The following is a 22,417-nucleotide window of genomic DNA, read 5'->3' as shown; positions in this document are numbered from 1 at the left end:
TTTGATCTGATGATAGCCAGAATATGCATCCAAAAAACTTAAACGCTCACAACCCGCCGTAGCATCAATAATTTGATCAATACGGGGGAGGGCAAAAGGATCTGCTGGACAAGCCTTATTAAGATTTGTGTAATCCACACACATGCGCCAGGTGCCGTTTTTCTTAAGGACCAGCACCGGATTGGCAAGCCACTCAGGGTGAAAAACTTCAATAATAAAGCCAGCTGCTAAGAGCCTGGCTGCCTCTTCTCCAATAGCCTTGCGTCTTTCTTCGTTAAACCGACGGAGGAACTGTTTCACCGGTTTGTATTTAGGATCCACATTAAGGGTGTGCTCAGCGAGTTGCCTCGGTACACCTGGCATGTCAGAGGGCTTCCATGCAAAAATGTCCCGATTCTCATGGATGAACTCGATGAGCGCGCTTTCCTATTTCGGATCCAAGTTGGCACTGATGCTGAACTGCTCGGACGAATTGCCAGGTATGAAGTCAACAAGCTTAGTTTCTACTGCCAATTTGAACTTCAGGGCCGGATCATGCTCCGTAGTTGGCTTCTTTAATGGAGTCATGTCCGCCAGATCAACAGTGTCCTTATAATACTTCAGCTCCTCGGTGGCACAAACCGACTCTGCATAGGCCGCATCTCCTTCCTCGCACTCCAAAGCGATTTTGCGGCTTCCGTGAACCGTTATTGTCCCCTTGTGACCCGGCATCTTTAGCTGCAAATACACATAACAGGGCCATGCCATAAACTTGGCGTAGGCCGGTCGCCCAAACAGGGCGTGATATGGACTTTGGATTTTCACCACTTCAAACGTCAATGTCTCCGACCTGGAATCATGATCATCCCCAAAGGCCACTTCCAGAGCTATCTTACCAACAGGATATGCTGATTTGCCAGGTACTACACCGTGGAACACTGTATTGGACGGTTTGAGATTTTTATCTGTTAGTCCCATACGACGGAAGGTCTCATAGTACAAGATATTAATGCTGCTCCCTCCATCCATGAGCACCTTGGTGAACTTGTAACCTCCCACCTGAGGCGCCACCACCAGAGCCAACTGACCCGGATTATCAACCTGGGGAGGGTGATCCTCTCTGCTCATATGATTGGCTGTTCAGACCAGCGTAGATAACGGGGTATGGCCGGTTCAACAGAGTTGACCGCCCGCCTCTGAACCTTCCGGTCTCGCTTGTCCAAGATAGTGGTGAAGACATGGTACTGCCCACTGCTCAACTGCTTTGGGTTGCTCTGGTAACCTGACTGTTGCTGCTGTTGGTTGTAACCACCCTGGTTGTTCTAACTATTTTGATTATTATGTCCGCCCGGATTACCATTAAATCCTGAACCGGAATTTCCTCCACCGTAACCCGGCCCGGACCCTGAGCCACCGCCGGAGCCGTGATCATACCGGAAAGCATTAGAATTCTTGAACTCCTGCATAATGAAGCAATCCTTCCAAAGGTGGTTTGCTGGCGCCTCCTTCGTCCCATGTCTTGGACAGGGCTGGCTCAGCAGATAGTTTAGGCGGTCCGGGTTAGGGTTGGGTGCCCCACTGCGATTTTTCGGTTTACCCTTGCGTCGCTGGCCATTGTCCTGCGTGTTGGTATTAGCCACAAAGTCCATATTGCCATCCGCTTTACGCTTGCCTCCACCACCATTGCCTGCCCAGTGATGCCGCTGACCTTTGGAGTTGCTGTTCTTCTTTCCCTTCCCTGCCTTGTCATCATCAGATTCGGGATCCTTGGTACTATCAGAATCAGCATACTTTACCAAAGCAGCCATGAGGGTCCCCATGTCAGTGCAATGACTCTTCATCCGTCCCAACTTCAGCTTTAGGGGCCCAAACCGGCAGTTGCCTTCTAGGGTTAATACTGCGGTGTCAGCATTGATGCGGTCTGATGAGTGCAACACTTGTGAAACCCGGCGCACCCAATGAGTCGTTGATTCTCCTTCCTCCTGGATGCAGGCAGCTAAGTCCACTATCGACATAGGCTGTTTGCATGTATCCTTGAAATTGCTGATAAACCGGGCTCGTAATTGGGCCCATGAACTGATAGAATTAGCCGGCAAGCTTTTTAACCAAGTACGGGCCGTTCCTTCAAGCATCATGGTGAAGTATTTCGCACACGCCGCGTCATCCACATCAAGCATCTCCATGGCCATCTCATAGCTCTCCACCCATGTCTCTGGAGGTTGATCCGCCGTGTAATTTGGTACTTTGCGCGGGCCTTTGAAATCCTTGGGCAGGCGCACATTGCGTAAAGCGGGGATAAGGCAAGGCACCCCCAAAGAACTAGAAGTAACACCAGGTTCGATCGAGATAGTTGGACGAACCGGCATGAGCTGCCGAGCCTGATGCTGTGCGGCTAACTCGGCCTCCCTGCGCGCTCGGGCCCGGTCCACCATTTCCTGAGCGTTCTCAGCACCACCCGCCGGGTTGTTTCCACGGGGCGCTCCACGTCGTTCATTACTCGACACTGCCGGTTCATCCATATGTCTGCTATAGCTCCGGCTTGGACGGGGGGGTCGAGTGGATCCGGTCGCGGCTGTACGAGTATGCTTCTTGTTGAACCAAAGCTGTCCTCAGAAGCTCCTTGACCTGTCGCGTCTCTACTGCCTGCGGCGAGTCACCTTCAATTGGAATGGCCTCCAGCCGTGCAGCAGCGGCAACGAGATTGTCCATCGGGTTGGAGTAGTGACCCGGAGGTGTTGAAACAGCCTGAGGTATAACAGTATTTTGACGAGGCGGATCCATCCGACGGGGCTGAACCGGCGCGCCGGTCGCAGGGGCTTCCGCCCGGTTTACCTCCAGCGGATTATTGGCTCCTGCTCCTGGGGTGTTGAAAAGGTCTCTGGCCTCGAAAACCGAAGGCAAACGGGATCAGTACTTCCTCTTCATGACTTCATGCGACGCGTTCTGATCCAACATGAGCCTGTAGGCTTGTGCGTCTAAAGCAGCCCACTCTGCGGTCATCCTGGCATCCTCAGCTGCCAGGTCCGCCTTGGCCTGGGTGATCTGTTCCTTCACCTTTGCAATCTCCGCGTTGTGGACTTCCTGATCCGCCGGATTAGCCTCCGCCATAAGCGCAGCCAATGCATCAAATAGATCTGATAGAACTTGAGCTGGCGGGCGCGCAGAGCTCCCTGCCCCAGCAGCTATCGCCGCTGCTGAACCGGAGGTTATTGGTGCAGCAGTCGAAGAATGAAGTGCTGCTTGCGTACCAGCCATGAATACTCCAACTCGGTTGGGTAGATTAGAGGGGTCCGGAATACTGTCACCATCGGAACAGCCCCCAATCCGGCCATCTTGTAGCTGATAAAGAGATTCGGTTTCTCCGGATGACTCATCGCCGGAGTAAATGACGGTCTCGCCGCCAGATCCCGATCCGTCCTCATGTCCTCCTCCATGGATGACTCCCATGAAGGCACGCTTCACGGCCGGTTTAACCCGGGCAGATCGCGCACGCTGAGCTGTTTCGACGAGGTCGGTGCAGATGTCCGGCTGAGGGCCCGGTTCTCCGATCTTGCCGATGAAAACGTGTATGCCACCAAAGGGGACCCAGTACCCGTACTCAACTGAGCCGGCCTCGGGGCCCCAGCCTGCATCATCGATGTAGAGCTTGCCGCGACGACTCTTAGTCATCCGGCCCACGGCGTAGCCCTTGAGTCCTTCAAAGCGGCCTTCCAAGAACTTGAAACCATCGTGCGATAGCCCCACGGTGGGCGCCAACTGTCGTGGTTTTGTCACGGCAGATGTCCTAGAGAAAGGACTTAGTCGTGGAGCCATCGCAACGGGTTAGCTTGAAGGGGTTAAAGCGGACACAGGGACACAAGAGAGTTTATACTAGTTCGACCCCTTCGATGAAGGTAAAAGCCTACGTCTAGTTGTGATGGAATTGATGGGGTTTCGATGACTAGGGAGCAAACAAGCTTCGCCGAAGTCTCGAGTTGTTGTCTGTTGTCTTTGAACCGCCGTCGGGTCGTTCCCTTATATACACGGGTGACGCCCGTCGGTTCACAAAGTCCCAACACCGGTCCATATTCGTATCCGGGTTGGTCTCTCCTTATTCCTAACTTACAATACAAGTTTATATACAAATGCCGGTTTACAACTACAAGTCTTAAACCGACTGCGGGCTTTAGGCCCTCATCTGTCTTCTCGGGCTTTAGCACTCTTGAACTACTGATGAAGTTGACCCGGCCAGATAGGCCGGTTTACGCCCAGCAGTAATATCTCCAACAACAAGAGTAATAGGATAGGAGTGGCCGATATATTGCGCATCTGTTACCACCTAGTTGCTCAATCCCTTTGGTGGAAAATGTAAAAGAAACTTACTTGCATTAGGCCGCCGGGAAGCAGAAGAGGAACGACGGGCGGCGGGGCGGACGCCAAGCTGGGCGGTCGGGCTAAGGGTGCGGTGGCTCCCGCGGGGCGACCCGCAGCAACCTGCAGCGGCGGCTCCCGCGGCGACCCGTGGCGGAGGGCGCGGCTGCGGGAGGCGGTGAAGGGCGCAGCGGGCGGCGTCTGCGGCTAACGGCGGCGCGAGGCTGCGGGGGGAACGACGAGGCGGCGAACGGTGCGAGACGAGGAGAATGGGACGAGAGGTCGTGCGGTCGTGCGGGCAGCGGTTTTTGTTTTAAGGAGGGGCAGGGCTAGCGATCGATGGATTGGCTTAATGCGTGGTTGGTAGCGTTAAACACCGAAGGATTAAGGGCCATTAGATCTTGATAATGGATGGATGTGATTGTTTGGATCTGCCCCTCTCTTCTTTTTATAGGCGTAGTAGATAGATACATTTCCCATATACGTGATTAATATTTGTTTCAAATATATGTTATGATGTCTACCGTTTTCATACATATTGTGTATTTTTTGGTAAATAAAATATTTTCTAATACTTAACCTTTTTTCAAATAATTGATTAAGATTTTTTTTCAAATGTATGTTTTGAGGTCTACTGTTTTCATACCCATTGTACATCTTTGGTATACATCTAAGCACTTGTTGACACAGGTTTACCATTTCTCATATACACGAATCATATTTTTTTGATACAGGAAGTAGAAGTACAAACCCATGTCATTTTTTTTTCTGAGACAAAAGCCCATGTCATCTCAATGTTTACCGAGAGCACCTGGGCCACCGTGTGTTTTCTCGGCCGGGCCTGCACAGAACCACAGAGCAAAGTGGCAAAACCTGCCCCCCAAAACAAGCCCAGACGCAAGCCCATCACACCCCACCACCACCTCGCGGCCCAGGCGGCTGCCCTACATATACCGACCCCCCAGACGGCTAGGGTTTCTCCCTCCATCCACCCCTCCCAGCCGCGCTCCGCCTCCCGTTCGCCTGCACGCCGCGGCGCCGCCGTCTCCGTCCCCGCCTCCGCCCCCGGCGCCCGTCACCATGGTGAGCACCCCCCAGCCGAGTCCGCTCTCCCCGTTGGTTGCTCCGGTGGTAGAGCTCCCTAATCTGACCTCCCTTGTCTCCCTCCGCAGATCATCTCCAAGAAGAACCGCCGCGAGATCTGCAAGTACCTCTTCCAGGGTGAGCTACTCCCCCCTCCCTCGCCCATTTTTCGCACCGTGCCGGCCGTGGTCAGGATCCAGATGCCATCTCGTTAGTCTTCTTCTGTAGGGTTCGATCCATGTGTTGTCTAGGGTTTTAGCCAGGTTGCTCCGTTAGTGTTCTTGGCACCCATTGACCGCGGCGAGTTCGCTCCGATGCGCGGTTGCTGCAAGGTTCGAGCATAGACAGTTAGGACACCACTGACATCCTAACTGTAGAATCTTATTCATGTCAAGCTGCAATCTTGAAGAATTCCACTGACTATTACAATAGTCTGAGCATCTTAACTGAATTCCTTGCTGCGAATTTCAACTTTTGATTGATGTGTCCAAGAATGCTACTACTTTGGATGGTCTGAAGGATTTGACCGATGAATCTATTGTGTTGTGTGTGCAGAGGGAGTCTTGTACGCCAAGAAGGACTACAACCTGGCCAAGCACCCCCAGGTCGATGCCTCGAACCTCGAGGTCATCAAGCTCATGCAGAGCTTCAAGTCCAAGGAGTACGTCAGGGAGACCTTCTCGTGGCAGCACTACTACTGGTACCTGACCAACGACGGCATTGAGTTCCTCCGCACCTTCCTCAACCTGCCGTCTGAGATCGTGCCCAACACCCTCAAGAAGTCCGCCAAGCCCCCGTCCCGCCCCTTCGGCTCTGGCCCACCGGGTGACCGCCCCAGGTGAGCTAGCTATGTTATCATTCTGCCTCTCTGTTTTGGGCATAGTTGTTCCTGTTGCTGTTGAGAATATAACCACACTGATCATCTAGCTATACTCTATATTTTGATTAGTCTGTCTAATCTTGGTGCCTGTTGACTTGGAATGAGGATAAATTTTAGTCCTGATCCACCATTTGTTTAGCAAAGTTGAAATTAGTTGATGAACCTTGCCATGCCACACCAATGCTCAATAATAATCTCTGTTCCATTTCTGTTGTATGGCCATGCTATTCAGTTGTTGAAACACAGGGGAATTAGGCTTGTGTTTTTTATATATCTGTATATGTATATTCTACAATTTGACCTACAATTATCCTCCCTATAATGTTGTGTAGTTAAAGCCATAAGTAGTTACATTTGGCAAAGTATGAAACACAATTCTTCCATGGTGTCCAGCTTGTCTGTTTCTCTTACATTCATATATCAAGAACACTGATGTATTTGTATTCACTAATTGGTTTTGCTAAATTTGGCAGGGGTCCTCCTCGTTTTGAGGGTGACAGGCCCAGGTATGGTGACAGGGATGGTTACAGAGGAGGCCCACGTGGTGCTCCAGGTGATTTTGCTGGTGAGAAGGGTGGAGCTCCTGCTGAGTACCAGCCAGCTTTCAGGGTAAGGACTGCAATTACCGTTGTTAAATTTCATATGATTGTTGGCATCAACTTAGGTGTGCATTCATGACATGATTATGTTTCTAGCTACTAGCATTCGAACCAGTTTTGATAACTGGACTCTGATTCTCATTATATGTTGGAAATATTCTACTGTGATACTGTATTGGTTTTTAGCTTGATCATAGATTGTAGTGTTAAGCTCTGGTTTCCTATGAGGCTTGATCATAGCTTGGCAGTTCTCAGCTCTGTTTCTGTTCTATGTAAAACAGTTTTCAATTCTGGTGCTGTACTATGTAAAACATTCCTTCATTGCACATATAGACTCTACTATGTAAACCATTCCTTAATTGCACATATAAACTCTATACTTCCTTCTGGTTATCTAATTTTGTACAATCTGTAATTGTTTCTCCAGGGTGCTGGTGGTGCTGCCAGGCCCTTTGGCCGTGGAGGCGGCGGCGGCACTTTCGGTTCTGGAGCTACCATGGAGTGAAGAAGTGACTCTTCAGCAAGTGGGAGCACCCAACAGGTCTTCAGATCCAATGCGTGCCTGGGGTGCTGTCCTCTCTGTTGATGTTTGAATTCTGCGAACACTGTGATGATTTTGTTTATCGAGATTGTAGCTTAAGACCATGGTTTATGGGTTCGTTTGTGTTAGAATGAGCTCTTTGATATTAAGACAGCTGTTGGTCGACTCACAATCTAAAGATGGTCAACTTGCTATTTAATTGTGTTTTCTGTCCTGTGCTGTTTCTGGTTCCAAGAAGTTACGTTTCACTTTCTTTTGACATGTGGAATGTGTGCATGCCTCCAGATTGGGTTCTATTGCCCTTGGCTCTCCATTAAGTGAAAAGGAATCACTTTTGCCCTGGATCAAATTTAGCACTCCCTCTGATCTTAGTTTGATGAAATGGATGTATTACAGTGCTTTGTGAATTAGGTTCATTTGCCATTGGCGTTGGAAGTGAACCCCCCCCCCCCCCCCCTTGAAAAGTTTGGTTCGTAATTCAGTTTCACCGGAGAGCTATTGAAAAAAAGCCAACCTCAGCAATCAAAAGGTGAATCATGTAGAAAATGTGAAATTATGAATTGATGCTGAATTTGTGTTTGTTTCCTTTGTGAAATTGAAGTTGACTTTGAAAGTTTACATGTTCCTTGGAATTTCTGAAACATCTTATACATTGTTTTCGGTTCAACAAAAACTTGATTTCCACTGGATATTCTCCCGTCATTGACTCATCTCGCTGAAAACTTGATTTTCACCGGATTTTCTTTCCTTGACTTCAACTCGATATCACGACAATAGTGTTTTCCTCGCAACCTTGGCCTCTCGAGTGATGTCATAGAGTCCACGTCGCTAGGGACACCAATTGGGGCGGCAAAGCCTCCATGGTAGCACATCATGGACTTCATGCTGAAACCACATTGTCTCTCATCTGGCATCTTGGTCGGGAGGAAGAAGAAACACTGCCATTCAACCAACATATCCGATGGTAAGCTAAAACGGCTGACAATCGACCATTGCAGCAGGGGCGAGAGCCTCTTGACAGCAGCCATCGATGATTAGCACCTTCTCAATCTGGATCTCCATCACTCTTCTGCTCCTCTTTTTACCACCATTGCTACCTTGCTAGCAGAGGGCGGCGAGACACAACACCAGGTCTGACCTTGCTCCTCTTTAATTCTTCTTCGCCCCCTCCACAGAGGGAAGAACAATATTGGGGATTGTAGCAGGAAATCACCCGAATCAATTGATTTGGCACTAAATCCCCTGATAAAAGGGAAGCACTCGTGAAGGGGGTTTATTCCAGTAAAGAAGGTGAGAGGGAGTGATGCCGGGTGACCAAGAGCTTCACCACAGAAAAGGAAAACGAACGTCGGCATAAGAAGTAGCCTCAGAGCCTTCCCCTTCCTCTGCTACCTCACCATCCACATGTACCTAGGGACATGAGAGAAAAGATAATCACGATCAACTTCATATCCGGTCGACGCTTTATTTGCGTGAAAGAAAAACACCACCAAAACATAAAGGAAGAACCCGACCTTCCTCCAGCAAACCCCGGCCACCATGGTCGCCGACAGTGGGAAGAGGGAGGTCGGTGGGGAGATCTATGAGGGAGCGCAAGGAATAAACGCCACTAGAGGCAGTCGTCACTGGGGCAAATCCGTCACTGGCAATGCCCTGGGAAGGGGGTTTTCACCTCGCCGTTGTCAGTGAGGAACCCTGACAATCCCTTTGTCTTCACTTCACCTCCTTCACTCTAAAGTGATGGCGGTTGAACGTTAGAGCGTTTTTTCTAATCTTCCGGACTCTTAACTAAAATCAATTCATCGCACCAAAAAAATCCAGAATCGTCGACTCTTTAACTAACCCTAGCAGAAATATTCATTGCACCCTACCAAATACTGTATGTCAAATCAAAGCACAAATAGAAATTAGTAATTGGTGTATCATCCTCCGGCGGATAAAAAACCCCACCTTTCCCACCTCGCTCGCTGCCAGAGACACCCAAACGGTCACCGCCGCCGGCCGCCCCGCCCCGCTGCTAAACCCCCCACTAAACCCTAGCCAGAAAACCCCCGCCGCCACCGCCGCGCCGCCTGCCCCCCGGCCTCGGTATGGAGGGGGAGCCGCCCGCGCAGGGCCCGCCCCCCAGCGCCGCCGCCGCCTCCGCCTCCGGCCCCGGCGGCGGCGGCGGCGGCGGGGAGAAGGGCGCCCCGTGCCAGGAGTGCGGGGAGCAGCCGTGGAAGTACCGGTGCCCGGGCTGCTCGCGCCTCACCTGCAGCCTCCCCTGCGTGCAGGCCCACAAGCGCCGCACCGCCTGCTCCGGCAAGCGCCCCCGCACCGTCCCCGTCCCGCTCGCCCAGTTCGACGACAACCAGCTCCTCTCCGGTGACGGACCCGTCCCTCGCCCCCCCGGCCCACTCCCTCGCTCGCTCGCCGTGGCCTCCATCCATGCTGACCGTCTGTCCCCTGTTTTCTCCGCTTGCAGATTACAACTTGTTGGAGGAGACGAGCATGGTCAGGGAGTCAGCCCACAGGCTGCTCGGCGGCTTGGGCCGCAACTTCGGCTGCGGCTTCGAGGGACGCCATGGCGCCCAGCTGCCGCCGTGGCTCTCCTTCCTCCGCAAGGCCGCGGAGCGCCGGGGCGTCCGGCTCGCCTTCCAACCCACTGGCATGACCAGGAGGGAGCAGAACCGCTCGCGGCACGACAGGAGGTATCTCAGTGCTGCTCTTTCGATTGATCGATCCTGTCTATCGCGATATGATGATGATGATGATGATGATATATTACTGAAGTAAAGTTGATTTTGTGTCAGTAACTGTTGACTGAAACTGAAGATACTGAAAGCAAATGGATGCTGTGGAGAAGTGAAATGCTCTCTATCTTGTTTGAGTTGTTGCTTTGCCTATGTATTCAGTAATCATTTACTTGTTGACATCATTGTGAACGTCTGATGCACATTGCCAAGGCCGTACCCCCAAAATTTGGGTCCTGGTGATATATAAGAAAGTCAATTAAAACATTTTTCATTGACCATTTGTAGCAGTATAGATTTCTCAAAGGATTAAACGAAAATCTCCTATGTCTACAACTAGAAGACATCTTAGAAAATTAGGATACTGAAGCTACAAGGATGCACAACTTCAGGAAAGAACAACCAATTAACTAAAGGTCAAGACTTCCTTAAAAGAGAAACTAAAGAACTGAGGGGCAAGAGAAGAGACGAAACAACCTTCGGCAGCCCGGCTGTTGACTGAGGCTGATGCTTGGGTCTCCGATTGCTCTGTGCCACGACCACAGACCAAGCAGCGAAACACGACTCCGATTGTTCGGATTTTCTTAAGGGAGGATTGAATGTAAAATCAATAGGAAAGCCCCTAATTTATATGTTGCAGTTGAACGAACCTGCAGCCGACTGCCATGGACACCTCTCTTCTCAGGAAATTGAGAAGCCATCGGAGGAGAATAGAGCAAGGATACGAGGCGTCCAAGAGTTAATTTCCAGCTATTTAATTTGGAGAGATTTGATTTGCCACTGAGCTGGGGCGAGCCAAGGAAGAGAGAGGCTGCCTGGAATTTGATGCGCAACATAAACTGCCTCTAGAGTTCTCCTGCACGTGATTGTGATAGAAAGAGATGAGAGAGAGAGACAATAGTTTGGCCATGGGCTTGGGTTGGTGGTTTGGTTCCATGGTTGGCCTGTGTCTTTTTCTCTTTATTTATAGTTCAACAAACTGATTAATCTTTAATCTCTTAATCAGAACTGATAATACTTAAAAGAATTGCCTAAAAAAACGTAAAAGAAAGTTGGGGGCCTGTGCAGCTGCTCCAGTTGCACTGGTGGATGTATGGGCCTGCATGTTGCTTAGCAACTTTTCTACTCGGAAGTTTGGCAAGTTTGCTCTAGAGTCTTTGATTGTTGGGGTTCCTGTCATACTTAATGTGATTATGATTCAGTTTGGCCTTTGCATGATTCCATGGTTAGGCGCTTCGACTCATAACTGATAAGTTTTCCATGCAAGTTTGTCCTCTCCTTGCTATTTAAGCAATAACACAACCACTGTCAGCACATTGGCTACAACACGTTGTGAATCAATATACAACGTTTTATTTTCTTAATAATTTGTGCAAGCATCCTATGCCTAAATACATTTGAATGAACCTTACCAGTAGTATCACTCCCCCTCCTTATGTGTAAATATCTCTTTTCAGAAGTGACTGCATATACTGGACAGTCGAGTGGAAGTTCAATTCAACAGATATTGTCCTAACTGACGAGCAGTAAGTTTTCTAATCTATCAGCATAGAATGTCTCCTCCTGTTTTTCCTGTTTGCAATCCTTGTTAGTTTAGCACCATTGCAAGATGATAAGATATATATGTAAAAGCTACTCCTTCCGATCCATATTAATTGTCGCTGATTTAGTACAAGAGTACTTAAAATTTCTGAAGTAGTTGCTCTGTATGTTATGGAGATGATCTGTCTATCATTTTCAAACTTCTTATGGGACATATTTTCTGATTCTGCACTTACTTACTACTACCAAACATCTGGAAGCAGAGCTAAACATTCATATATATGTTGCGCTAGTTAGTTTGATCCTACACATAAATATAGAATCTCCGTTCCTTCAATGCTCATTATGCCTTCTTTTCCAGGACAGACGAGAATGCAAGCTTGCTATCTTTATTGGAAAAGCATCTGACTCCTTCCCCTTGGAAGGACCAGCTTACGCCATATCGCAATACTGAACTGTGTGATTTGAAACTGTTCATTCAGAAGTCTGCCAAGGTACTGCAGTCAAGTTTCCATGTGTCTTCTGCGGTTATTGATCTTTGCTCTAAATTTGTATTAAAATGACTTCTTGTTTTAACATTGCTATAGAATTCAAAGTCGCCACACCGTCAACTCAATATAGAAGAGCCCTTGCGCCCCCAACTGAGGGGCACTCTTATTGTCGAGTACCCAACTATCAATGTCTTCCTTCCATCAGATAGTTACGAGTTTCAAGTCGAGAAGCCTGCAAACAAGATTAGCAGAAATGAGCAGCCCCCTGGCACTTCGAATGATAGCCCTCCTATAGAAGGCACCCAGTTTCAGGAGGAAGAAATAGAGGAAGGCGAGTTGTCTCCAGAGACGCAGGTTATTGATCTCAAGGATTCTGGTCCGTCACGTACCACAAATCTTTCTCAAGTGAAGGTTACGAGTGAACCTAAGATGGACAGCATGCCGTCGTATGTCCGTGGTCTGGCATTTGGTGGTAAACAGGGGGAAGTTGATCAACATAGCAAGACGGCATCGAACATGACTCCTGGGGCTCCAAAGGCTGAATCCTGCATGAAAGTCTACCCAGTGGACTTGAAGGAAGGAGTTGAAGGTGGGACCTTAGAGGGTCAGGTTATTGACCTCAAGAACCATGCAGCTTCAGATCCTGCCAAAGATATGAAAACACCTGACACAGATCGCAAGATAGATTCTTCAGTGCTGTCTCCCATCAGTACTCTAGCATCTGAGGTCTCGAGTCATCCTCAGGAAGAAGAACACAACCAAGAAAGCAAGCTGACGCCATCCGCAACCCCTGAAGCTCTGAAGAAGAGATCTCTCACAAAAGTCTACCCGCTGGACATCAACGACGCCCAGGGGGTACTGCTCTCGGAGCTGCCCAGCGTGGAGTTTGAGCAGGAGATGGGAGACGCCTACGAGGAGCTGTTTGGGGACATGAACCCCGATGACTTCCTCGACTTTGATCTCGGGATGATGGACGTGGACGGGTACGGCGAAATGAGGTCCCCGTTGAAGCTGTGGGACGATGATTTGGAGGAAGGCGAGATCCCCTCGCAGCTCTGAAGAAGAAACCTGGGTGCTCGGAACTCGACACGAGAGCTTGGAATCCGTTTGGTTAGGCAGTCGCTTTGCCATGAGTGTTGTTCCCATGTATTACTAGCATTGGCATTAGTACCACCTCAGGTGCTATTTATTCGTTGTTGTTTTTTCTCTTGGTTCCGGTTGTCGCCGGGGCGGCATGGAGTTGTATTTCGAGTTTTGAGCTTGTTTGCTGCGGAAATTTTGAGGTTGTAACTCTGCAGCTGCAAGGCCTGTCAAGCAAGCAAGCAGTCATTAAGTGAAGCCGGCGGGCAATGTCGATCATAGTTCTGGGTAGAATATGAAATTGCGAAAGATGTGATGTTATCTATGAACGCATCATCAGTCTGTTGCTGGTCAGAGATATTTTGTTTTCATTGTTCACCGTTGCTGAACCTGCCATTTCATGAAGGACCTGGTGTCTCGAAGCTGACGCGAGAGGCTGGAAGTGGAATTCATTTGGTCATCATGCACGCACCCATGTGCTATCTGTCTGTTAGCATTAGCAACTTGAGGGCTGTCAGGTGCTATGTATTTCTTTCGATTTGTTTGTTTGTTTGTTTGTTTGTTTGTTTCAGTTGTGAGAGTGGCATGGGGTGTTTTAGCTCAGCTTGCTGCTCGATTCAGAGCTGTGTGTCAAATGTGAAATTGCTAAATCTGTGATGTTATATACGAACGCGTCATCAGCCTGTTGCTGATCAAGGTGCGTTTCCCCAAGGATGTCCTAAAGTTCCTTCACCAAAGTGTAATACAGGATCGTCCCCAAATATTTCGGTCAGATGTTTTTTGTTTTCTTTGTTTACCGTTGCTGAACCTGCGGTTTCATAGCCGTAACTGAAGCATGTTCAGGCTGCACTCGTCTGGTGCTTTTTCGTGGCAAGCTGGAGTAAGAGAATGTGTGAGGGAGACCTGAACTGCAAAATGTGTCTTTATACAAATATTTTTTTTCCAAAATGCATTTACTTTCGAAATATTCGTCGTATCTGTATAGATATAAATATTTTCTTTCTTGGACGGAAGGAAAAAAAGAGAAAGAAATGAAAAAAAGTACGTAGTAACGTAAAGGGAATTCCTCCTACACAAAAAGAAGGGCTCGTGAGGCGCATCGCATTCTATCACGCGACCCACCAGGCGGCGGCGGCGTCTCGGCTCGCACCCCACAGCACACCCATGGCGGCGGAGGGCGGCGGCGGAGGAGGAGGAGGGAAGGTGTCGTTCAAGGTGATCCTCACCTCCGACCCCAAGCTCCCCTTCAAAGTGTGAGTACAGATCCCCCTCTTCCCCTTCCCCTCCCCTCCTCGGACCAGATCTCGTCCTGATCCGTGCGCCGCTGCCCGTCCCTGATCCGTGTGTGTCGTTCGGTGGCTTTCGCAGGTTCAGCGTGCCGGAGGCGGCGCCCTTCACCGCGGTGCTCAAGTTCGCCGCCGAGGAGTTCAAGGTCCCGCCCCAGACCAGCGCCATCATCACCAACGGTACGACCCCCCGCCCCCAACCTCCGCGCGTCCTCCCGTCGGATCCCGTCGGGACCGTGGTGCTCTTGGTTGCTCTGATGCGATTTAGATTAGGGGTGCGTCACGAGGGCCTATCAGGTTGCGATTTTAACGGGGAAGTGGTAGATAATCCATGGCTTCTCTGCGCCAGTTGTTCCACTCGGTGGGATTTATCTTCATGTTGGAATGATTGATGATATAGGTATTCTGTAGGTTCAGGTATGCCTGTGAATTGGGAAAAAAGAGAGTTTACTTTGAATTGTCGACATACAGGACGAATTCAGTGGGAAGTCTGTATGTTTGTGGGAACAGGGGAATGCATAGCACGGTTTCAACATGTAGTCTGATCCAGACAGACAGATTACTCATCTGTCCTGGCTTTGGCAAGCCAATTGGTGATTCTATTCTAGCGAGTGAATTTGATTCGCTGAGGCTTTCCGTGGACGGCTTGCACCGTTTTCTGAGATATGGACAGCGTGAGTAGGAACCCATGTGGCATTTATTTTGCTTTCCGGGACATGTTTACAGGTTTTCCAATCATGGTTGGCACTTCGTGACCTTAAACCTTATGGGATGGTCGGTGGTGATTTACTGATTTGTGCTAGTTGATCGTTTTCCATCCAGACATGGCCACTACATATCATCTGACTTCTAGCGCTTGATGAATGATGATGATGATAGGCTATCACGCACCACATTTTGTATGACGATGATGATGATGTGGTGAAGTGGTGATTACGAATGTGGGAAAACAGTCCTCGGGGTTTTCCTGTCTTGGCAGATTCATTTATGATAATCTCATTTGTTAACAGAAAACTTTAGCCTATCAAAGATGGAATTCTAGACCAGCATGCAAGGATGTACCCCCTCCGTTTGGAAATAAGTGGCGTGGTTTTATTTCAATTTTTGAACTAAAACCATGCCACTTATCTCTGAACGCAGGTAATATTATTTCCCAGCTTGTTTGTTTGCACTCCTTCTGTGAACAAATGTAAGACATTTTAGGTCACTACTTGGTGACCTAAAACGAGGGAATACTTTGTAGAAAACCTGCAGTATAGTTTTGAACTGTTAGTTTTGTGGCATATTGGTGGTGAGCACTAACATAGTAATAGTAGCATGGTCCTTTGATGGCTTCTTAATGCAAATACGATTTGATTATGAGCTGTCAAACATGTGGCCAGCTTCAGGTCACTAGAGCAGAAAAGTGTTTGTTGATTATTGTTTTGCCTGTTTGTTTGATACACAATTTTCTCACTTGAAATAATGTTGCATTTACCCCCTTTGCAGATGGAGTAGGCATCAACCCACAGCAAAGTGCAGGTACTATTTGCAGATACCCACACTTGCATTATTTTATTTCAGATCTGCGCTCTTTCCCAGTTCATTCCATTAGCCACAAGTATATTTTCGACAAACTATTTTGTACCATAGAAATACTTGAGTCACTGGATTCAGTTGTCTACTAGGTTGTACTTATTAGCTGGAACTGTTTGAGGTCACTGATATTTTTGTGTGTGTTCTTATATCGAACCATTTGATTTGTGCTGGGCTGCTGGCACTAAAATTGTTGGCTACTAGAACTTAAATGAGGTAACCAGCTTTTGTGTAAAAGAAGAGTAGATGATCACCATAGGGATTGATGACATGCAAAGCAATAAAACAGGCATCAAACACTGCATATCATTTTTCTGACATATTACATGAAGTGAGTGCATATCTGAATAGCCTCTTTGTGATTCTCTCCTTCTGAAACTTACGTCTCCTGGAGTACTCACTACCATTCTCATTTAGGTTATTTAATCTTCTCCCAGCCTCCTTGTTGAGCTTGCAAATTGTATACTGTGTATTATGCACTTCAAGTCCAGCCAATAGGACACCACTTCCCTATGTAAATGTGCCCCTTTTCTTCATTGCCCGGCTGATGTAAAACTGTTGTTAATTTTTCAGGCAACGTGTTCTTGAAGCATGGCTCGGAGCTGCGACTCATCCCCCGCGACAGAGTTGGAGCGACTGCGGCGTCTTTCTAGTCAGTCATTGTTAGAGCCAACAATGAAGAAACCTATATAACAGGAATAAAAGCATGTCCATGCTCGGTTGTATAATGGATGTAACATGGTCGAGTATAATTTACCATCAACAGCCAGCCAGCCCTATGATTGACAGGATGAATATAGCTTGGCAGGCAGTGCCATGTGTTGCTGTCTTTGTTTGCAGCCCCTGATTTCCTGCTACTGCTCTTGAAAGCCATGGAGCGTCTGCTTGCAGTGTTGACTTTTTGAGAGAGGAAAAGAAATACACCTGGCATACGTGCTGGACACCTCATTGTTTCTGAGGAAAAAAAGGCATTGACAAACCAATGCTGTGAAGCCAAAAATGACATGTTTGCGTCGGTCATCCCTTTGCCTATGCAGAATCGATCTGGTTTTAGTTCTCTGTTTAGTTAGAGAAGCCGTGAAAGAAACTGTTTGCCTTCTTAGGTGCCACACAATTGTTAGGAGACAAGGTTCTGTAGTTCATTGTTCATTCAGAAGTAGGTACTGCGCCTTACACTTTTGTTTAGTGTCCATGACAAGGCCCAAAGATCGTGCTCCCTCGCAAGCATGGCGGCTCCTGCCATACCAATACCCTGATTGTTTTTTCCGAGAGTACGTCAATAACGTACTATATTTTTATAGAAAGTAGGAAACATATTTACAAGAAGTGTAGCACAAATGTGAACATTCGGGTGTCCACGATGCACCAACTCCGACACCGACACCATCACCCAGGCTAATCCAAGCTGGATGTTGCTGGGACCGGGTCGTCGTCGTCCGAGTTGGAGCGCCTCGTCCGCTTCATCAGGGAGCTTAGCAGCATCAGGTCATGTCTGAAGCCCAGGATTACTGAAGAATAGCACAGGCTACGCTGGCCTCTCATTACATGTATGTAAGATAATGGCAATTCTTGAGTTATGCAGGTCGATCATGTTTTTCTCAGAAAAAATTATGCAGCGCGATCAACTTATATCTCAAGTTCATTTGTGGAGATGCTTCATCAAAGAGTAATTTGCTGTTCAGCAGTCAAGCTATGTATGCTATTTCTGATGAAATTATGTATCATTTAAACCTTGTAAGGTCTCATGATGCTTTCGCGTTACTGTGATTGCAAGGTCTGCAGCTTCCTTCTATTTCTTTGACCTTGTTCATCGGTGTAGGATCAAAGAATATGCAGATGATAAGTGGCAAAGGAGGCAGTGAAATCTGAAGAGGCAAATCATCATTGTAGGTGTTACTACAAAGCAGATGTTGCTTTATCAGAAGAAAACACTTGGCCTTAGAGCATCTCCAGCCGTTGCTCCCTCCCCCACCCCCCAGGAGGCATAAAAATCACCGCCTGGGGCGAGCCGGTGGTAGAATCGGCTCTGGGAGCGGTTGGGCACCCAACCGTCGCCCCCAGGCGCCGATATCGGCCCATTTCTGGCCGCTTTTCAGCCCACTTTCAGCGAAAAATGGCCCGATATCGACACGAATCGGCCCATATCCAGCGTGGTTCGGCATGAATTCTCAACATAAGTAATTTTTGTATCATATAGTTCATCACAGAAAATCAATAAAAATCAAATAGTTCAACAAATAGCTCAACAACAAATAGTTCAATACAAATTATATAGTTCAAGAAATAAAAACTCATATTTCATCACACGTCGAGCTAGGCGTCGCCCTTGATCCTGCATAGGTGCTCCACCAGATACTGCTGCAGTTGTTGATGCACCTGTGGGTCTCGGATCTCCTGACGCATATTGAGGTAGGCAGTCCAGGTTGCCGGTAGCTGGTGATCAACTTGGGCTAGAGGACCCTGCCTGTAGTATGATTCAGTGTCAAGCACTGACTCTTCCTGCTCGCTCTCAATGATCATATTGTGCAAGATGACACAACAAGTCATGATCTCCCACATTTGATCTTTCCACCAGGTCTGAGCAGGGTACCGGACAACAACAAATCGAGATTGGAGCACACCAAATGCCCGCTCAACATCCTTCCTGCAAGCCTCCTGCACCTTGGCAAAGTGGGACTTCTTGCCTCCTGGCACATCGTTTGAGATAGTCTTCACAAATGTAGACCATCTCGGATAGATGCCATCAGCTAGGTAGTACCCCTTGTTGTAGTGCCGCCTGTAGGATCGAAAGTATGTCTAGAGGGGGGGGGGGGTGATTAGACTACTTGATCAAATAAAAATCTGTCATTTTCCCAATTTTAGTCTTTGGCAGATTTTAGCTATCTTAGCACAAGTCAAGCAATCTTAACACAATTCAAGCAAGCATGCAAAGAGTCTATGAGCAGTGGAAAGTAAAGCATGCAACTTGCAAGAATGTAAAGGGAAGGGTTTGGAGAATTCAAACGCAATTGGAGACACGAATGTTTTTGTTGTGGTTCCGATAGGTGGTGCTATCGTACATCCACGTTGATGGAGACTTCAACCCATGGAGGATAACGGTTGCGCGAGTTCACGGAGGGCTCCACCCATGAAGGGTCCACGAAGAAGCAACCTTGTCTATCCCATCATGGCCATCGCCCACGAAGGACTTGCCTCACTAGCGGTAGATCTTCACGAAGTAGGCGATCTCCTTGCCCTTACAAACTCCTTGGTTCAACTCCACAATCTTTGTCGGAGGCTCCCAAGTGACACCTAGCCAATCTAGGAGACACCACTCTCCAAGAAGTAACAAATGGTGTGTTGATGATGAACTCCTTGCTCTTGTGCTTCAAATGATAGTCTCCCAAACACTCAACTCTCTCTCACAGGATATGGATCTGGTGGAAAGAAGGTTTGAGTGGAAAGCAACTTGGGGAAGGCTAGAGATCAAGATTCATATGGTAGGAATGGAATATCTTGGCCTCAACACATGAGTAGGTGGTTCTATCTCAGAAAATGTGTATTGGAAGTGTAGGTATGTTCTGATGGCTTTCTTCACGAATGAAGAGTGGGTGGAGGGGTATATATAGCCTCCACACAAAAACTAACCGTTACACACAATTTACTAATCTCGGTGAGACCGAAGTGAAAGACTCGGTCAGACCGATTCAGCAAACCTAGTGACCGTTAGGATTTTCGGTGGGACTGAGATGCAACTCGGTAGGACCAATATGGTTAGGGTTAGGGCATAACGTAATCTCGGTGTGACCGATTACACAAACTCGGTGGGACCGATTTTGATAATAAGCTAACCAGAGAGTTGGTCAGGTAAACTCGGTGGGACCGATCGCTCATTTTGGTGGGACCGAAATGTTACGAAAGAGAAATAGAGAGTTTACATTGCAATCTCAGTGGGACCGGTCGCTCATCTCGGTAGGACCGAAACGTTATGAAGGGAAACAGAGAGATTACAACCCCATCTCGGTGTGACCGAAATCCCTATCGGTGAGACCGATTTGCCTAGGGTTTGTGGCAGTGGCTATGACATTTGAAACTCGGTGGCGCCGGATAGAAAGAATCGGTGGGGCCGAGTTTGACTTTTGATTTAGGTCATATGTGGATGTGGAAAGGTAGTTGAGGGTTTTGGAGCATATCACTAAGCACTATGAAGCAAGAACCTCATTAAACAACACCTCATCCCTCCTTGATAGTATTGGCTTTTCCTATAGACTCGATGTGATCTTGGATCATTAAAATATAAAATGTAGAGTCTTGAGCTTTGAGCTTGAGCCAATCTTTTTGTCCTTAACATTTTGAGGGGTCCACATTCCTCATCCATGCCATGCCATTCATTGAGCTTTTTCTGAAATATTAATCTTGGAATAGCATTAGCTCAATGAGCTATATGTTGTTAGGAATTACCAAAACCACCTAGGGATAGTTGCACTTTCAATCTCCCCCCTTTTGGTAATTGATGACAACATATAGATCAAAGCTTCGACAAATGATAATAAGAGTGAAAAACTTTATCGCTTTGAGAAGTATGTGAAAGGCAAGAGCTTCCCCTAAATTTGTGCATAGTTTATGGTTTGCTTTGGACTGCAAGTGCAAAAAAAGTTAGGCTCATGGGTTACTCTTCCATGTCACATACATCTTGGTGGAGCGCTCAAAATGATAATAATTAAATGCATGCACTCATCACCAAGCATTATATAGGGATAAAAGGACAATGTCATCCAACAAGCATTAATGTAGCATATGATCAAACACATGATCATCCAAGTATCACAAAGACAAAAGGTATCTCAAACAAGCAAAGCAAATAAAGTTCAACCACCAAAGCAAGAGAGAATAAAAAGCAACGCTCTCTCTCAAAGCCTATGATCTATACATTTTTCTCCCCCTTTGGCAACAAGTTACCAAAAAGTTCCAAGAAAATGCATAGCACTAGATCGTATCTCAGGCTTGGTCTTCAGGTGGTGGTGTCCGGATAACTCCAAGAACGAAGGCTTTAGTTGAAGTAGATGGAGCTGATGGAGTACGTGCTGGAGCTGGTGGCACTGAAGCTGTAGCTGGTGCAAATGACGTGGCTCTGGTGTCTGGAACAGGCACTGCAGCAGACCTCTGAGCTCTAGACACTCTGTCAAATGCATCAGTGGTTGTCTTGCCCTTCCTCTCCTGCATATCATCTTGAAGTTGCTCCACAACAGACTGAATCTCAGTTACCTTCACATCCAAGTCATAGAACTTTTGCTCCATAATCCTCTCTAAGCTCTCCTGGTTTTGAGTTAGGGTGGACAGTCCCTTCTCAATCCTCAGAGTGGATGCAATCAGGTAGCCAAGCTGATCTTGCTTGCTCTTCAGGAGATACTGAGATGCTTCTTCTGTAGTTGGCATCCTTGCAGCCTTTTCAGCTTTTGCCTTCTACTTCTTAGCTTGTGCGTGCACAGAAGATGGTTCATCCTCATTCATAACCACAGTGTTGTCCTCGAAGTCTGGATAGATAGGCATGTGCTCCTTCTCCAGCAGATATGTACCAGTGCCCATCTTGGAGTTGATCAGCTCCTGGATCTGTGGGGCATACCCACAACTCCTCTTCTGATCTGCAGCTGTCCTCTTGATAGTTTCAACTATTAGGCTAATGCCTTTGAACTTCTGTGGGACATCAAAGATGTGAAGCAAGTTAATTGCATGGCCTCTGATCATCTTGTGATCACCTGACTTTGGCAAGAGAGTGTGCTTGAGGATCCAGTTGATGGTTGGCAAGCCTGACAGAAGGTAATGTACAGATCCAAACTTATGTGTCTCAAGAGCAGCATCTGGGATCTCCTTGTACATGTGTGCCATTGTGTTGTGATCCTTCTTCCTGTTGGCATAGACATCCAAGTCATCTTCACTCTCTTTTGGGGCATTGATCAACTTCGCCCATTCAGCAACCGTGGACTGGTACCTCGTACCTTCAGACATCCAGACAATCCTTGCATCTGGGTAGAAATGAGCTGTGGAGTAGAACTGCATGATGAGCTCATCATTCCATTTTGTGAGCTTCTGAGCCACAAACTCATCGACTCCACAAGCCTTGAAACTGTCATGTACACCTGGATAGTGATCCTCATTCTCCTTGATGTAGTCCCAGTCGACCCATCTCATGTCACACACTATGGGCTTCTTGTCAAGCAACACTGTCTCATAGAAGTCCTGCTGTTCCTTTGTATGGAACCTGTAATCCACAGCAGTCCTCCTCCTGGTGGCATATGGATC

At 47.8% G+C, this 22,417-nt stretch overlaps 3 protein-coding genes across 3 annotated transcripts; all 3 read left to right on the top strand.

Moving 5' to 3' along the window:
- The first annotated feature begins 5,276 nt into the window (after window positions 1–5,276).
- LOC125546203 (small ribosomal subunit protein eS10z-like) lies at window positions 5,277–7,631 on the top strand. The gene is made up of 5 exons (XM_048710371.2): window positions 5,277–5,412; window positions 5,502–5,550; window positions 5,968–6,250; window positions 6,766–6,901; window positions 7,319–7,631. The coding sequence occupies exons 1-5, from the start codon at window positions 5,410–5,412 to the stop codon at window positions 7,394–7,396; spliced, it is 549 nt and encodes a 182-aa protein (XP_048566328.1). The 5' UTR covers window positions 5,277–5,409; the 3' UTR covers window positions 7,397–7,631.
- A 1,742-nt stretch (window positions 7,632–9,373) lies between these two features.
- LOC125546202 (uncharacterized) lies at window positions 9,374–13,535 on the top strand. The gene is made up of 5 exons (XM_048710370.2): window positions 9,374–9,796; window positions 9,897–10,122; window positions 11,622–11,690; window positions 12,068–12,200; window positions 12,294–13,535. Exons 1-5 carry the CDS (start codon window positions 9,523–9,525, stop codon window positions 13,254–13,256), a joined length of 1,665 nt encoding a protein of 554 aa, XP_048566327.2. The 5' UTR covers window positions 9,374–9,522; the 3' UTR covers window positions 13,257–13,535.
- Window positions 13,536–14,316: 781 nt separating this feature from the next.
- CCP2 (ubiquitin-fold modifier) lies at window positions 14,317–16,977 on the top strand. Its single transcript, XM_048710369.2, has 4 exons — window positions 14,317–14,530; window positions 14,646–14,743; window positions 16,052–16,084; window positions 16,712–16,977. The coding sequence occupies exons 1-4, from the start codon at window positions 14,442–14,444 to the stop codon at window positions 16,789–16,791; spliced, it is 300 nt and encodes a 99-aa protein (XP_048566326.1). The 5' UTR covers window positions 14,317–14,441; the 3' UTR covers window positions 16,792–16,977.
- Window positions 16,978–22,417: the final 5,440 nt, after the last annotated feature.

This window comes from Triticum urartu, chromosome 3A, assembly GCF_056163025.1.
Source record: "Triticum urartu cultivar PI428250 chromosome 3A, HENAU_Tu73, whole genome shotgun sequence".
Taxonomy (NCBI): Eukaryota; Viridiplantae; Streptophyta; class Magnoliopsida; order Poales; family Poaceae; genus Triticum; species Triticum urartu.
This window is presented reverse-complemented; position numbering and strand designations above follow the sequence as displayed.

Bases quoted from the DNA above. Each gene is read 5' to 3' on its own strand.
- LOC125546203 (XM_048710371.2), top strand. The intron at 5,551-5,967 runs GTGAGCTACTCC...TTGTGTGTGCAG, and splicing joins CTGCAAGTACCTCTTCCAGG to AGGGAGTCTTGTACGCCAAG. The intron at 6,902-7,318 runs GTAAGGACTGCA...TTGTTTCTCCAG, and splicing joins AGTACCAGCCAGCTTTCAGG to GGTGCTGGTGGTGCTGCCAG.
- CCP2 (XM_048710369.2), top strand. From the start codon at position 14,442: ATGGCGGCGGAGGGCGGCGGCGGAGGAGGAGGAGGGAAGGTGTCGTTC. The intron at 14,531-14,645 runs GTGAGTACAGAT...TGGCTTTCGCAG, and splicing joins CCCAAGCTCCCCTTCAAAGT to GTTCAGCGTGCCGGAGGCGG. The intron at 16,085-16,711 runs GTACTATTTGCA...TTAATTTTTCAG, and splicing joins CAACCCACAGCAAAGTGCAG to GCAACGTGTTCTTGAAGCAT.
- LOC125546202 (XM_048710370.2), top strand. From the start codon at position 9,523: ATGGAGGGGGAGCCGCCCGCGCAGGGCCCGCCCCCCAGCGCCGCCGCC. The intron at 10,123-11,621 runs GTATCTCAGTGC...ATCTCTTTTCAG, and splicing joins CGCTCGCGGCACGACAGGAG to AAGTGACTGCATATACTGGA. The intron at 12,201-12,293 runs GTACTGCAGTCA...ACATTGCTATAG, and splicing joins TCATTCAGAAGTCTGCCAAG to AATTCAAAGTCGCCACACCG.